This window comes from Dunckerocampus dactyliophorus, chromosome 6 (assembly GCF_027744805.1).
Source record: "Dunckerocampus dactyliophorus isolate RoL2022-P2 chromosome 6, RoL_Ddac_1.1, whole genome shotgun sequence".
NCBI lineage: Eukaryota > Metazoa > Chordata > Actinopteri > Syngnathiformes > Syngnathidae > Dunckerocampus > Dunckerocampus dactyliophorus.
In genome coordinates this window covers 21,946,835-21,964,192 of record NC_072824.1, presented here as the reverse complement: position 1 = coordinate 21,964,192, position 17,358 = coordinate 21,946,835, and the positions used below count along the sequence as shown (strand labels likewise).

Here is a 17,358-nt window from a genome sequence, read left to right as displayed (position 1 = left end):
GTAGTTGTTTGACTCTGCTGCAATGATCACTATGATCTTAAAATTAACATCGTAATTGTTGCTTGCTAAGGGTGCTATCACACTTTCACACAAGACTTATCAAGTCTTCAACCAAGCATTTCTAGCAGAGCTTCACCTCTATCCCTGGGGAGTCCGAATGGGCTGTAACGAGGCCGCCGATTTGAGCTGCAGTCACAAAGTGGTCGGTGCTAGTCATGGCAGCAACCCCCGAACGCGATGGTGGACACCAGAGGTTAAGCGGGCCGTAAGGCTGAAGGAGTCTTACTGAGCATGGATGGCTTGTGGGACTCCTGAAGCAGCTGACAGGTACCAGCAGGCCAAGCGGCACACTGCTTCAGTGATGGTCAAAGCAAAAACTTGGGTGTGGGAGGAGTTCGGTGAGGCCATGGAGCACAATTTCCGGTGTGCTTTGAAGAGCTTGTGACAAATTGTCTGACACGTCAGAAAGTGGAAGCAGTGCCCTGTCCACACTATTTAGAGTGGGGACGGAGGCAACCTGAGGATATACAGTAATCGGGCAATGAAAAGAATACTTTGAGGTCGGGGTGGAACGAATTCTCGAATAATTAGACTACCTCGATTACAAAAAATAATCAAGGATTTTTTTCTGCCTCGAGGAATCATTTGTCACCCATGCAGCGGCCAAAGGAGGAAGCGAATGGCACGGGAAGATTGGCGAGGCAAGAGAATGCAACAAGGCAATGAAAGGAACGAAGGAAAACAAAGAATAAAGTTGCAATTTTGTCACCAAACAAAATGTGAAAAACAGACAGAAAATGTGGCTAAACAGCCAGTTAACACCATGACGTACCGTTGTACGTATCCGTTGTAACGCGGCACTTGCATACTAGAACAGCACATCTTATGTGTTGCATCCTCTCCTCCCGAATGGAGCGGAAGATCCGCGACAAGGTCAAATTAACGTAGTGCAAATGAGATTAAGGTAAATTTACTTTACCAACATAACGTTTGTCGTGTGGAGGGGTAGCTTTGTCTTATGACTACTCTCGAATGTGTGGCAGTTTATTATGATGGTAACATGACTTCATACAGGGTTTATTTCATCTGCAAAAACACAGTGCTGTGAGTTAAGAAGATGGGAAATAGAAACATTTTAGCTCACCAGTCAGTGGTTGCTCATTTCTTGCGGACAGTACTGTGTAATGGAACAGGAAGTGCGTGTATCACTCACTTAGTTGAGAGTAATGTGTTCCACTACAGGTGACTTAATTTTACTTTGAACACTGCAAAAACTTACCGTATAAAGAATATTTGTTTTATTTCTAGTCAGCCTGTCTAAATTTAGTATTTATAAATGCACAGCCATCAACATAATGTAATTTAGTCTGAGTATGTCTTAGTCTTAGTACTTATTTCTCTCCTTTTCCAGTAAATAGTTACAGTCTGGAATCGATAAATTCATCTACAAAAGCACCATCATGTAGTCTGTCAGACCCAAGAAAATACAGTTTGTTCCTATGCACTATGTGAATTTAAGAAATAAAATGCTTGATTATCCCAAAAATTAAACCAATTGGTCGTTCATTATTTAGTGAAATGTTTTATTTACTCTTGTGTATTGATAATTGCACTTTAACCAAGCAAAAATGTTTTTTACTATTACTTAAAAACATTTTCAGTAGAATACTCGATTACTAAAATATTCAATAGCTGCAGCCCTACTTTGAGGTATTTCTCAATCCCACTTACACGCGTTCTGAAGAGGGGAAAAAAGCGTCTGAGGACACAAACGTGAACATCTCCATCACTGTGATTAAGCTATCTCTTCAGTGGTTAAAGAACTGTGTTCCAACTACAGGGGGGACCACACTCCTCACCAGAGTGCTGGAGAGAATAGTACGACCATTAGTCGAACTCCAGCAACTGGACGTGCAGTGTGGTTTGAATCCAGGACATGGATACTGGTGGGTTCGTGAGAGTTTGCCCAGCCGGTCCACATGTGTTTTGTGGACTTGGAAAAGGCATTTGACAGTGTCCTTCACGCCATTCAGTCCTTGTACAACTGGAGCAGTAGCTTCGTTCACATTGCCAGCAGTAAGTGAAGCCTGTTCTCGGTGAACGATGACCTCTGCCAAGGCTGCCCTTTGTCACAGATTCTGTTGATAATTTTTATGGACAGAATTTTTGGGTGCAGCCAAGGTATTAACAGTATCCAGTTTGGGGGCCTTAGGAACTCAGATGTGTTCCTAATGACCTCATCAATCTGTGACTTCAGCGTTTGCAGTTAGACTCAGCACCTTTAAATTTGAGGAATCTCAGCCGCAAGAGGGTAGATTGCACCCTTCGAGTTGGGAGTGAGGTCTTGCTCCAGATAGAGGAATTTAAAGTACAGTCCTCTCTTGTTTATCGCGGTTAGTTGGCTCCAGACCCGACCATAAGAGAATTTCTGCGAAGTAGGATTCAATATTAATAAACAGAATATTTTAGTAGTTATAGAAAACCTGTTTATGACTTTCTAAATACAGTTTTTACCATTATAAGAGCTCTATAACCATGAAATAACCCTTATAGTCACCTTTAAACTCCAATTCTCTGTGTACACCACATTGTGTAACACCAATGGACACCTCCCTGGTGAGTTGGTCTGGGCATACCCAGCTGGGAGGAGGAGACCTAAGTGCCGCAGTTGGCCTGAGAACATGTTGGTGCGCCCCCTGTAGAAGAAGCAGAAGAAAATAGATGAATGGATGGCTTACACACTTGGAATATTTGGTTCGATTTAAAATGCATGTATAAACCTCTAGCCCCCAAATATAAGACAACCCTTCTTTCAGACTGTGTTTTTGGGGAAAATTCTGTCTTATGTTCCCAATGTTGAAATTGTATCTCTACTAATCCCTACGATTCATTGCATCCATCAGGACGCTCATTCCCATCCTGCATCAGAAAGCCAAGAGGGGGACACCGCACCAGGCTAAGCAGGCTGTGCACTGTATCCACTCCATCTTTAACAACAAGGAAGTCCAACTGGCTCAGATATTTGAGGTAGAGGGCAGTTAACAAACCTTTAAACATGTTTTTCTGAAATTCATTCTAAATTTTGTCTTTATCTTCCACACCTTAGCCTCTTTCGCGGAGTCTAAATGCCGATGTCCCTGAGCAGCTCATCACGCCCCTCGTGTCACTGGGCCACATCTCCATGCTGGCCCCAGATCAGTTTGCCTCGCCAATGAAATCCATTGTGGCTAACTTCATCGTAAAAGACCTGCTTATGAATGACAGGGTGTGTGCTAATCGAAACCCGTGTCACCATTTACCATCAAGACATGCGTCCCAGTTGCAGGATATAAAATGTATTTAATAGATGATGACTGAGGTGTTCATATGGTTGAAAGGTGGAATGAATAGAATGTGATTTCTGTGTGATTTGATGTCTCCAGTCGGTGGGAAACAAGAATGGAAAGCTGTGGACCCCTGATGATGAAGTTTCACCTGAAGTTCTAGCTAAGGTGAGACCATTGCACACACGCACGTACACATACACACACACACACACGCACACACCTACAAGCTCACAGGTTTACTATTTACATTTTATTTTTCACAATCGGAAAAGATCCAGTACAAGAGCTGCATTTTTTTTTTTTAAAAACACTTCAATCTTTGATTTGCTCAAGTAGCTAAATAAAATAGAAAGGAACCTCATTTTGCCTCATTATTCATGTTTGACTGATACTCAGGTGCAGGCCATCAAGCTGCTTGTGCGTTGGTTACTAGGAATGAAGAACAACCAATCCAAGTCGGCAAACTCCACCCTGCGCTTGCTGTCAGCCATGCTGGTCAGCGAGGGAGACCTCACAGAGCAAAAGAAAATCAGGTAACCCCACGATTGACATTACTTATGGTTGCATTTTTAATCGTGACCACAGCAGTCAGCAGCTTTATTCATGCAGTCTCAAGCAGGAAGCTTCAGAGCATGGATTCTGAAACTGGTGTTCGGGGACTACCAGAGGTCCACGAGCCATAGGTTGGGGGTCCGTAAAATTTCTGGCATATAGTTAAAATTGCATAACTATGAATAGGAACCTCTAGGCCAATCAAAAAAAACTTCTGAGGCAATAACTTCACTTGCATTAGGGTTAGCAAATTAAAAACTCTGACATTACTGTGATATACTTGGTAAATTGCTCACTTTGCTTGCAACACATGAAGTGTGAAACTGCTGCTGTTGAACCAAATAGCACAATGGGCAAATACTGTATTTAAGTCCATCCACTACATCAGTGGTTGCAATGGCCAAACCGGCTAAAAAGAAAGCCAAAATGTGTCCGGTATCTTCAGATGCTTGCAAATGAATCTGTGAAATCAGGGCTAAATAACACTACTAAATAACAACGTTCAGTTTTTAGGCAGTAATTTTAATAAGAGGCACTAAGTAACAATAGTACAGTCATCCCTCGCTACCTCACGGTTCAAACATCGCACCCTCACTCTATCGCGGTCTTAAAAATTATAAATAAATGATTGCTGTTTTGTGGTTGTATGGCATTATTAGTCAAAAAAATCTTGAAAGACAACTCATATCTAGTATTCTGGTCTCTAAGCAACATATACCTTAGATTACATTACCTTAACACTGATGGAGTCAGCCATGACATGTCCAACATGACAGATGGAGGGGAAAAAAAGGTCTCATTTTGTGTAGAAGTGGTAAGTTTTTGGCTACTTACTTGTCCATCTCTTGTCTCCCGGCAGTGATCCCGTAGCCTGTGCATTACTGTTGAGCACTGTGTTGTAAACAAAGAATAATAGGAGTGTTAAGGTGACTATAGGGGCGTTATTTCATGTCTACGGGGCTCTAGTAATGGAAAAAATGGTATAAAAGTCAAACAGGTTTTCTATGCTCTAACTGCGGAAGTATTTCATTTATAAAGAAGGAACCCTACTTCGTGAAAATTCACTTATTGCGGTCAGGCCTGGAATTAACCGCGACCAACGAGACTGGTTTAGACTAGTTTTAAAACAAAGTGGGGTCATTTGGACAGTTCCAATATTGTTGTTCAATAAGCATGATGATTTGTTACTAAAGGCAATGTTTTAAGATGTGTAGCAAAGCCTGCTGTCTGTGAAGTGATGGGTCTGCACATAGTACAGGCTCATCTAGCTAGGAATGGGTGCGGCAGTATCATGAAAAACAGACTTTCAAAACTGATTGTTTCAGCACCTCTTCTCTTGTAAGTGGCGCAAACAAAGATGTAGCCCTGGGAAAATAATTCCTTACAGGTTGTTTCATCTTTTTCTTTTTCTTTTCGGCAGTAAATCGGACATGTCTCGCCTAAGACTGGCAGCGGGTGGCGCAATTATGAAGTTGGCCCAGGAGCCCTGTTACCATGACATCATCACACCTGAACAATTCCAGCTGTGTGGCCTTGTGATCAATGTCAGTTTCCTTCTTCACTTTCACCTTGGAGCATACTTTATTAGTGTGGCACTTAGCGGAGTACACCTGCAAAATCTTGAGATCCAATATAAAAGGTGTATCAAAAGTTAAAGGTGCTACTACAAAAGGTAGTACATAAAGTACATGTACATGATGATGTGATATTTTGACACTATTTTGACACTCATGTAGTTAAATAAGGTAGCCCAAGTACCGTAATTTCCAGTGTATAAGATGCACCGATGTTTAAGCCGCACTCATTAAATTCAGAGACAAAAACAGATGCGCATATATATATATATATATATATATATATATATATATATATAGATATAGATATAGATATATATATATATATAGAGAGAGAGAGAGAGAGAGAGAGATATATATATATATAGATATATATATATAGATAGATAGATATATATAGATATATATATATATATATATATAAAAGATGCACTGGACTATAGGCCGCACATGTCCACGTCATAAAATGGCATATTGTGGCACGCACGAGTCTGTGAGGACTCATGCATTTTGTTACAGCAAAGCATTTCATTGGACACCGCTGCCGGGCAAGAGGGAGAGCCAGAGAAGCCAGAGGGAGACTGCTCTGGCTCCCTGTCACGGCAGGAGGCAGCTGATAAATCATAGCAGTGCCACGGCATCTATGTCCCGTGAAATTCTTTGTTGGGGCAAACTGCGCGATGGGAAGCCATTAACATAGTTTTTTTTATTTTATTTTAAACTCATATTGGTACTTGTATATTTCTTAGCTACCTTTTGAGTGTTAATTTGCTGTGTGATGATTTTAGCGTTCTTTTGGTAAGATGACACAGTGGGTCAGACTTATATTGCTTTGATTCCCAATGGGTTGACAAGCTTGTCGTGAGTTCGCTTCAGTTCACACAGCTCGTGATTGGCTCCTGCCAAAGACAGCTACCTTTCCTCGCAAGCGGCATAGTTATTTAAACGATTAGTAGTAGTTCTGAAGTAAAGGAGTCACAAGGTTACAACATAGCCATAAATTAGCCGCACCGCTGTATAAGCCGCAGGGTTCAAACTTAAAAACAAAAACAAAGTAGAGGCTTATACACCGAAAATTACGGTATTAAAAACAGCTAAAACACTGCAAACTGCAACTACATGTTGTTTACAATACCAAAATGGAGCGTTGTCTTTGTAAAGGCCTTTTTATTGGACGTCATTAGAATGTGCAGGTGTACCTAAAAGGCCAATGAGTGCACATAGTATTGATTGTTTTGGGCCACATCCGAGGACCTGAAAACACTCCATACTACCGTTGTACAATCTTCCTCATACTGGACTTGAGGTAAATTGGAGTTAACTTGTTCAATCATGCGTGCAGGATGAGTGCTACCAGGTACGTCAGATCTTTGCTCAAAAGTTGCACTTGGCGCTGGTCAAACTGGCACTACCACTGGAATACCTGGCCGTCTTCGCTCTGTGCGCCAAGGACCCGGTGAAGGAGCGCCGCGCCCACGCCCGACAGTGCCTCCTCAAGAACATCTCAGTACGGAGAGAGTACATCAAGCAGAACTCACTCACTCAGGGTAAACATGCATCATGCTGTTACATGTGGACAGTGTGGTATGAAAGGTCACTTGGGTCAACACAGTAGTGTTTTGTCCCTCTCCTCGTAGACAAATTGGTATCCTTCCTTCCCGAGTATGTTGTTCCTTTTATGATCCATCTTCTGGCTCATGACCCAGACTTCACAAAACCACAGGAATACGACCTGCTCAAAGACATCAAAGAGTGAGTGTCGAGCCGTGATTTGTAATTTTGTGTTGTTTCTGTATGAGCGACTGCTGCCATGTTGTTTTTGTGCTCAGGTGTCTATGGTTCATGCTGGAAGTGCTGATGACCAAGAATGAGAATAACAGTCATGCCTTTCTAAGGAAAATGGTGGAGAATATCAAACGGACCAAAGACGCACAATGTCCTGATGACACAAAAGCCAATGAGGTATGCACAACACAGATCATGAACCTGAAAATCTAGTCAAGGGGACAATACTTGAGACTATTTTAATTGTGTGTTGCGGTTGCAGAAGCTGTATATCCTCTGTGATGTTGCACTCTTTGTCATCGCCAACAAGAGCACCGCGTGTCACCTGGACTGTCCAAACGACCCCGCTCTACCCACCAAGTTCTTCCTAGCGCTTGACAAGGCAATAACACTGCACTTTCTGCGGCAACGCTTCACTTCATGATGCAGTGATGGCACATCTAATATAACCACACTGCATTTTTTACTTGATTTTATTACACTGATCATAACATTTGTTCTGCTTTTTCCCCCCTCATCCTTTTTCATCAGGACTTCCAAAATGACAAAGAATATCTGGCAGCAGACATGCGACAAATGCTACTCACTGGAAAGGTAAACATCTCGTTTTGGAAGACTGTTCAAGTAGTGGAACTAGACCAATCCATGGGGTGTCCAAAGTGTGGCCCGCAGTTTGTTTTTAATTGGCCTGCGGCACACTGTAAAAATAGAATTAGACAAAAAAAAAACAGCAAAAATGTAAATAGAAGCTGAAATGTTGATACTAATAACTAACAATAAAACAATGCTTTGTTTTTACATACTGTATAAAGGTTTTTTTCAGCTTTTACAAAATAAAAAAAAAAAATCAAAGATTTTCAGTGATGCGGCCCTTGGTGAAACAAGTTTGGACACCTTTGCCACGATCAGAAAACCGTTATTCACTGTACAGGCAACATTAGGTAGTAGTTGACACCATCATCTTTTAATTTAGTATAAAAAGAAGTTAACCACTAATGTCAAATAAATTTGTTAAGGATAAAAGACTCACCCACTTTTGACAACAATTTCCATATAGCAGCTAGCAACTAACATTGTTGAGGTTGGTCTTTCTTTTAGAATAAGGCCCTGTTCACACGGAAACATTCCTGGAATTTTTTTTGGGTGCGAAAATTTGTGTTCACAGTGCCAGTGTTAGCTAATAGCTGCATCCAGACAGGAACAGATCACTGGGTGAAAATGATGCAATATATAAGGCACGCCGACACATGTCCCATGTGTGTGACATAGAGGTCTTAGCTGGTTGGCGCCAGTCAGTCCTAAGTGTGCCAAAGGTTGTGGCAAATCGGCGTTTTCAGATTTTCCCACTCTGGAAGCCATTTTCAAAAAATACTTGTTCCAGGGCACCTAGAACACCGTTTCCGTGTAGAAGACAGGCTGAAACGATAAAATACATTTCCGTTTTGATCTGAAAGGTTTCCTTGTGGATAGCCCCTAAGTGTCACCAAAAGGCCAAAGAAAAAACATGCAGTTAGTCCATTGTTAGCTGGTCAGGTTGAGTGATATACGCTAAAGTGACCTCCATTTTTGTGCGAGTTTTGAGACATGTTTCTACTTCAGAATTTTATTACAATTTTGCACCTAAGACACATACGAAAGGACTATCTGTTACAATCTACATTATGAGATTTAGCGATACACTGCCCGTTAGTCATTTGCTTGTACAGGTATATCTATTGTTGTAGCTCTTGTGTGTAATGTGTGTTTGTAAACCTCCATAGTCGTGTTAAAGAGAGCCAAATTTGTGTTGTGCAGCCTAAACCAGCTCCGGTGTTAGCAACGGTCAACAAACCTCTGACTGTACCAGGCAGGAAGATCTTGAAGACTCCAACAGTCTCAGTAGTTACCAGCAGTAATAGCAGCACCAACTCCTCGCCACTAAACTCCTCCACCATCAACAAGAACAGGTACACACTCAAAAAATTACATCCAACACAAAAATGCACACTGGCAGTGAAAATGATCAATCATGTTTGTGTGTAAACTCTTAGCAAGAGCATCGCAGCCACAGAGACGGCCGAGAGCCGAACGCAAGAAAACAATGAGAACCCAGTCATCAAGACTGAAGATGTGGAGGTAAGCTTAGCTGGAGCTTCTCAACAAGCACTGGTATCGTAGATCCACAAGAGTCTTCATTCTGCTCCCTCTGCCAGAAGGAGCCCAGTAAGAACATGACCCCCAATGCCGGGACGGATACGCAGCCCGTTAAACGGCGTGGTCGGCCACCCAAAACAACGACCGCTACTACTCCTGCGACAGCAAGCAAAGAGTTGGCAAGCACAGGGGGTGGCGGCGGACGAGGTAGGAAGAGAGGAGCGGACACCAACGCCAACCCGTCCACAGAGTCGGCCAAGGTGTCAAAGCAGCAGAATGACGAGGGGACAAATCGACAGATTGACCTGCAGAGGTAAGGCTCTAGCTAAAAGGAAAGATGCTATGGTCCACAAGAACATGTATATTTTAAGTTTAAGTGATTTTAAGTTTTTCTATGCGGTTTGGTATTTCGTAACACACGAACGTGGGGTTTTGTCATTAAAAATTATGCTTTTGGAAAATATATCTAAATATATACGTATATATACACATACACACAGATTTCAAATCATATTTAACAGAGCATGAGTAATCAAGTCAGTGCGGCCCAGTGGTCATTTTCGGCCCGTAGCAAGCTTTTGTTATAGGCCCTCGGCATATTGCAAAAATAAAATTCATGATTAATTCACAAAATGTAACCAAGTTTTCTGTATTTGATCCCCTATGTAAGACGTTTGGGCACCCTTGAATTAAGTTATTGACTTATAACACGCATGAGCGATTTCAATAATGAAAACATTCATACATTATGTGGATGGAGATTTTTTTTTTGTAACACTATAGTATAGAACATGTGCGTTTTTGAAAATATCTGTTCATGTGGACATGGCCTCAATTTAACTGAGGTTTTTTAATAAACAAACTGATGTTGATATCATCCCTCTAATTTTTAAGGTAAAAGGTGGAGCCACAACTGTAGTAAAAGGGCCAGAATTCAACCCATCATACATGTTCTTCTCCTGGACACTTATGGACCTTTCTTAAATGACACATGTGTATGTTTTACTTTGACCAACACATTCATGCAACCTAGAAGGTTTGTAAACACTCTGTAGTTATGATGAAGCTCATTGTATGTAGGTCTTAATTTTCCTCCCACCCCCTTTTTTGGTTTTGTCACACTCTGCTGCTTTTGTGGAGACATTTTTAAGAAAAGAAAAAAATCATGGACGTTTTACAAAAATTTTAATCTGGTATGATTATTGCTTATTAAATTCCCTGGTAAAACTCCTTCTGTATGACTCCTTCCTCAATATTCTCCCCACTACTAGATATTAGCATTTACACTTCGTAAATACTAATCCACAGCTTTAAATACAGTAATCCAAAAACAATGCACTAGATGACGGGTATTGTGCATGAAATCCATACATCAACTTTTAAGAACCTTATCTACAATACAATGTCTTCTTAGCTGCTTTAGTCTTGAAATTTGTGTTACAAGACACATCTTTTTTTTTTTTTTTATGGACCAAATGACAAGTCCTCCACCAAGACTGCAGGGAGGAGCTCTGGAGAAAAATAAACGTTTTGTTTTTACTGTCCAAGTATGTGACTTGACTTCACCCTGGAGTGCATAAATTGTGTACTACCATGAAAGTATTTTTCAGTCTTTGTCCTGTTTTATAATTAAATGTAGTTTGTACCTTTTGTCAGTTATTTTTCATACCTAAAGGTTAGATACAGCCATGCTCCTCCCCTAAAGAGAGACCGACTCGATATTTCTCACCGTTAGCGCGTGAAGCGCATTCATCTAATGTAAAAAATAAATAAATGCGGCTGTCAAATTTCAGAGTCACCATTTTGTGTGACTCAAGTCAAAATACTCAATTTTGAGGGTCCATCTTAAAAAGGAGACTTCGGTCCCATCCTCAAGTGTCTGCCACCCTCTTACCATGGTAGGGCTGCAACTAATGATTATTTTAATGACTGACTAATTGGTGGATTATTTTTTGGATTAATCTGATTTTTTAAAAAACACTTAAGTTCCGCCTCTTTTACATAGATTTTAACTGACAAGTGCAAAAACACCAGGTTGCCACTTGACTATTCTAAAAAATCAAAATGTTCGTCATAGTTTCAAACAATAAATGTACACAAAAATACAATCATGATCATTTTCTGAGCCGATTAATCTGAAGCTTGTTTCAATTAATGGAGTAATCAGTTAGGCCATAGATGGACCAAATTAATATGAAGCAAACACCTACAGTTAGTGGTTGGGTCCGCAACATGTCAGCAAAGAGGCACTCTTTTCCAAAGTCAAAGCTGATGTGTGTGAATATCTTGCTTTGGCTAAAACACAAAAGACAATAGGTCTGCTTTCATGGATGACTAATGAAATTAAAACAAATATTCACATGTGAGAGGCTGAAATCAGAGGATATTTACATAATTAAATGAAAAAACGATTCATCAATTACCATAATAGTTGATTATATTTAGGTAATCGATTAACCATTGAGTAATTGTTGCAGCTCTATACCATGGCAACACATCCTGTGTTGGTTCGTCCTGATCCGATCAGGGGAGGTCCGCTTGTAAATACCCCTTAACATACTAGTATAGCTAGTTAGATAGTTTACTGTGTTGTCATTGGGATGTTTTGAACCTGACCATTTATAATTGTATCCTGGTGGGGGGAAAAATCAAGATACAGTATTAATTTTATCACGTGTATGTGTAGTTGGTATGCACACGCAAATATTTCTTCAATCGCAATGTTATGTCTCTCCTTGTTACCCAAATGGAATCAACACAAAAATTTTGGCACAGGAACTGGCATAGGCCTGCATGCACATCAGTTGAAAAACATGGCCGCCATGGACCAGAATGTTTTTGGAGGGACGAGGGTTTTTCAGTGAATTGTCCATGCATTGGGGCTATTCGTTCTGCTATAAAACGGCAGATACCAGTGTGTGGAGTCTTTGTTTTCCAGTAACAGGAAATGTAATTACCATTTCAAATGTTACTCCATTAGGTCAACATGCTGCAAACAGCAGAGAGAACTCGATGCAATAATGGTGAGTCAGTTTTCAGGATGGAATTGTAGTACTGTACAGGCAAGGTAAAAGGCAGGAACATGCATGTGTACATGTCCCAGGGCAAAGTGTGTCCACGTCCGTTGTAAAGATAAATTCGCACACACCACTACTCAAAAAGTAATGCAATTACTCACTCTCCATGGTAACTAAATACATTAATGTAAGAGTAATCCTGTTACTTATTCAATTATTTTTATGGGAAAAAAAATCCCAACACTGTAGGATACAGTACAATTTGTATTTGGCAGGCTTGACTGGTAAGGTGCCAGAAGACAGGCTTCAGTTACGTTTTTAAAGGCGAAATTTATAGTTCCAACAGTGACTGTTTTTCATGAGTAGGGGAGGCCAGGCTCACGTTGCGGCTTTGTCCCACAAAGTATTTTGAACCCAATTAATTTACCTCAAAAGCATTTCTCATTTCCCAAGTCTCAATCCAAATGGAAACGCTAATATGCAACTTTTTTTGAAACATTATGGTGTGTATACTGTAATGCCTGTTGTATGTTCCAAGTGTGTTTGGATTTTCCCCTGTATGCATGTGTGAAGGTTACTCTAGAGCAGTGGTCGGCAACCCGGGGTTCCATAGCCACATTCAGCTCTTCAGCCTCCTTGTGGTGGCTCCCTTTGCAATGCTCGAATACATTAACACCCAAGTGGGAGAAAAATGCACATTTTTGGAAGAGTATAGTTAAAAATAGTTCTGACTGGTGATTGGATGAGTGCAAGGGAGCCGGTGTTAGCCTTTGCCTACCTGCGTTCTTTCAGACATAACAGATGTCCCCTCGTGGTAAGCTAACAGTGAATATAGTAGTAGTCAGCTGGGGATAGGCTCCTGCATACCCCGCAACCTTAGTGAGGACGAGCGGCATAGAAAATAGATGGAATTTTTGTACTATTTGACTCAGTGAGTCGACCCGCCGTGCTTCACACTGAACGCAGGACCTTCGCAATGGGAGACGAGCGCTGACCACACGGCCAAAAGCCTGGACTGTCGACCTCGTATTCAGCGGAGCTCACAAGGCAGAGGGAGTGAGGTTTACCAACGTACACTTGCAAAGCCTCACAGGCTGGCATCAGTTACATCAAACCTGAATTTAATTTGATGAATACATGGGAAATTGTTCAATTTTTTTAGCTAAAGATAACACAATTAACAGAATACAAATGCATTAACTAGAAATCTGTCCTTCTCAACTTAACAGAATAAATTAAGTGTCCAGGTAGCAGGGGTGTCTCAACTTTCATCACTATTAGAGCTGTGAACTATTTTTCTCCACGCGTGTAGCCATCGTCTTGATGCTATTTTGTGGTCATTTGTCATTATATAAAGGCATAAAGTCTGAATCCAACAGTTATAATAAGTCCTAAGAGTTGAAGCAAATATTCTTCGACATTTTGTGAGCTGTTCAACATCACTTGGCGAGATAGGACGCCCCTGTGATAGTATTACCATCATAAGGCTCGAACACTGTGTTTATGTTCATTAAACAACCGCACACAAATAGTTATTTGAGAACAAGACATAATTAGTATGACGACAAGAGAGCAAACTTGTTCAGCGACACTTTCAAAAAATAAGTACGAACACCAAGAAAGTGATATCCACTTCCCTGTGGGCCAAAAATGAGCTCCAAACTAACCGCGTTACTTGTTTTAAAAACAAAATGTCACTGTGGTAAAAAGTCACATTTGGAGTCCGAAGACGAGTAGCTAGGCAGCTAACTCTAGCTAGCTAGCGGCCGCCAGTGACGGCTAGACAGTGCGTAAAGAAAGATGCAAGACAAGTCGAACACCAATAGGTTTGTCAAGGGAGTGATCAAACACGCTGGCATTGATTGGCGTCGTCTGTGTCAAGCTGTCAAACTGAAATCACTGAGGTTTTACAGACGATTGTTGATTCTCGCGACAATACGGGACCAAGTGCATCCCTTGTCTGCTTAATGCGGGTGTAGGCAACCCTACATGACAGCAGACATGCACATTCATGTTTGTGTTGTAATGACATAAATTGTCATGCCCCCGCCGCGTGGCGATCAGTTTTTGTGATCGGCTTTGAAAAGCATTTATAGGCATTTTCCCATCACGTGCTCACGGAAATCGGCTGATACTAATCGCTGGCCCATCGATCGAGCATCCCTTATTGAAAGATATTTTTTCAAAACAAGCACTCTACGTTTTCTGTGTAGTAATCTATTTAAAAGTAGAACTACAAGTACATATGTGTAACAGTGGTCAGCTCTGCACACTAAAGGCTCGAACCGGCAACCACCTAAATAAATAAATTGACTTTATAAATAAATAAATAAAAGCATGCGCACACACCGTGGTCGACTGCCTGACACACGGAAACCTCGTCGCAAGACAACCCTCGCAAGGGACCCAGGGTGCAGCGGAGTAGGGAACCCTGGGGTCCCAGACCCACAACCCAGATCCCAAGCCGTGGAGAACGCAGACCACTAGAGAGCAAGAAAACTCCAGGCCTCCCCCCCCCATCCCAACAGCAGGACATTACCAACAAGGCAGACAGAGGAGCAGGCGAGGAGGAAAGCCAGCAAATGAGCAAACTTGGGCGAGCAGCAAGGCAACCCACCACACAGCGGCAGCCGACAACCGCGGGGCAGAGAATCCCCGAAGAGGGAGTGCCGCACCCCCATGCTGCGGGGAGGCCGAGCACCAGAGCTGAGAAGGCGAGGCCAGCAGCAGACCAGCGTCTGGACCCCATCAGCCACCAGAAGTCAGACTATCCACCCATCCCCAGAACTGACAGCGCACCACGCACGCACTGGAGCACCACCAACAACAAGCCCGCAGACAGACCCGGGGGGGGGGGGGGGCAAAGATGCGGACAGCTGCCCACTAAAGCAGAAACACCGGCGGCGACAAACGGCCAAGCACCCGGCAGAGCACCACACCACCGGCAGACCCGGCCCCAGGGCGCACACTCCCCATCCCCCGCCCGTCACCCAAACCCACCCCACCAGACAGCCCGGCCCCCCAGCAGCCACCACAACACAGCAACCCCAAGCCACCACAGCGACATGCAGGCCACCAGTAGCACGGGCACCGGCTCCCAGAGACTGCCGAATCCCCCCAAGTGTGCAGAAGTTCCCACAGCCCAGGTCAGTCCAAGGGAAGCACCGCAAGCCACTCCCCTGGCATCAACCGGCCCCAACGGGCTACCCCAAAGAAGGGCAGGCGAACCGGACAAAAACGACCTACAAGCTAGGCCACCCCGGGTCTGCCACTGTGCCACGACGGCCAGCGGACAGGCGCCGCAGAATAGGCAGGAGGTACCCCAATCCAGCCCTTTCCACCCGTGTATGTGATAAAATGGGATTGTGTCTCTTATGCAATTAAAAATATAAATAAATAAAAGAGGACATCTCTGAAGGGTTGGTCTCTGTGTCCCTGAGGGGTGTTGTGTGTGCATGTATACAGTATGATAGGGATGCATGTGGATGACAGTTAATGATGTTATTAAAATTGGGGGACAGCTGAGGTATGGTGGGCCCCTCACCTGCCCAGCGCCCCCACACCCTAAGTGTCTATTGTGCAAATAAAATTGAGGGGCGACAGAGTCAGAGGCATGCCAGGGGCAAAGGAGCCACCGCAAGGTAACTCCACTCCTCTGCCACGCCCGACCGTGGACCACACCCACAAAGTCCAAAATGTATGTGAACCGGTGCAGCGGAACAGGAAGGACGAGGGCCCCACACGCCCACCGCCCAAACCGAGCTGGGGGGACCGAGGACACAAGACCGACAGACCACTCACCATATCAGAGGCTCGGGCCGCCCAACCCCCCAGAGACAGTACCCCCAGCAACCCCAACACCGGAGGCAGCGTCCACAATGCCACCACCAAACACCATGGACCAGCCACACGCCCCAGGGCAGACCCGACCGCCACCACAACAGCAGGAACCACGTCCACGCGACACACAAAGCCACGGCCGGTGTTGTACTCGGCACAACACCGGCCAGGCAGACACACCACAGCGACCACAAGAGAACCGGGCCCCACATAGAGCGGAGCACGGCCACACCCACGAGGCACGAGCCACGCAAAATACGTTTTTTTTTGTTTTTTGTTTTTTTTTTTTTACTACTCTTGTCATTAAGAGGATCTTTGTGTGCTGTATTCAAAAGCCGACAAAGCGCTCCTGCCATAGTAGTACTGGTTCCCAACCACGCGCCCCCTAACCAGGGGAAAGCATATTGGTTTCTTTTCTATATACAGAAAGTGTTGTTACAGAGTGCTGTAGCATCAGTATTTGATTTATTACTATCAAACATTTCTCATCTGTAGTGGTCTTGTTTGAAACATTTGGAAACGAAAATACAACATTTAATTGTAAAGAAAGAAATAACTTAATTACAAAAAACCTTTGTGCACATACAATAATTGTCAACTTAATAAACATGTGTTCTTAAATGCAAATACAAATTTGTATTATGGCTGGATTTTTTTTTACATCCTGCCCCTCTGTTACAATAGAGATAATAGTGATTGTTCATACCTTTGTCATGGGGGCAACTTGGAGCGCCTTCACGTACTCTGAGGTACTAGTGCTCCCATTTGAGTAGCAGTTACGTAAAGGGTCTTTTGATGTGCTTTTAGAGTATATCTTTAAAAACAGCAGCGTGTTCACGTCATATAGAGGTTCGATAGTGTAACCATATCACTTAAGTTTTAATGTATCACTTTATGACTAATTAGCCATTTCATGCGGTACAAATGTCAATGTATGGCAGAACCTTCCATTTACTTTATATACAAAAATAAGATTCGTGAAGGAATGAGTTGAATAGCCTTGTTTTAGTGCGTGTTTGTTTACAATTCATAGTACACTCGTGCTATGCTGTGATTGGACGAGGGACCCGTTCACCAAGATTATTGACCAATGGGAGGTGCCTATTGTCTTAAACGTCCTCTCTCCCGCCT

At 42.8% G+C, this 17,358-nt stretch overlaps 1 protein-coding gene across 3 annotated transcripts in view; it reads left to right on the top strand.

The window, feature by feature from the left end:
* The window catches only part of pds5a (PDS5 cohesin associated factor A), a 30,810-nt gene extending 19,790 nt beyond the window's left edge, over nt 1–11,020 (top strand). Inside the window, exons 19-32 of one of the 3 annotated variants that reach the window (XM_054779564.1) lie at nt 2,904–3,027; nt 3,107–3,265; nt 3,423–3,491; nt 3,723–3,859; nt 5,299–5,422; nt 6,795–6,999; nt 7,090–7,204; nt 7,282–7,414; nt 7,500–7,619; nt 7,769–7,831; nt 9,032–9,183; nt 9,268–9,352; nt 9,433–9,683; nt 10,265–11,020. In XM_054779564.1, the coding sequence (XP_054635539.1) occupies nt 2,904–3,027; nt 3,107–3,265; nt 3,423–3,491; nt 3,723–3,859; nt 5,299–5,422; nt 6,795–6,999; nt 7,090–7,204; nt 7,282–7,414; nt 7,500–7,619; nt 7,769–7,831; nt 9,032–9,183; nt 9,268–9,352; nt 9,433–9,683; nt 10,265–10,268 (1,741 nt within the window). In that variant the 3' untranslated portion in view covers nt 10,269–11,020. Of the gene's footprint in view, nt 1–2,903; nt 3,028–3,106; nt 3,266–3,422; nt 3,492–3,722; nt 3,860–5,298; nt 5,423–6,794; nt 7,000–7,089; nt 7,205–7,281; nt 7,415–7,499; nt 7,620–7,768; nt 7,832–9,031; nt 9,184–9,267; nt 9,353–9,429; nt 9,688–10,264 lie in introns of those variants that run through there. The other 2 variants (XM_054779563.1, XM_054779565.1) reach the window with 2 other exon arrangements.
* The last annotated feature ends 6,338 nt before the right edge of the window (nt 11,021–17,358 follow it).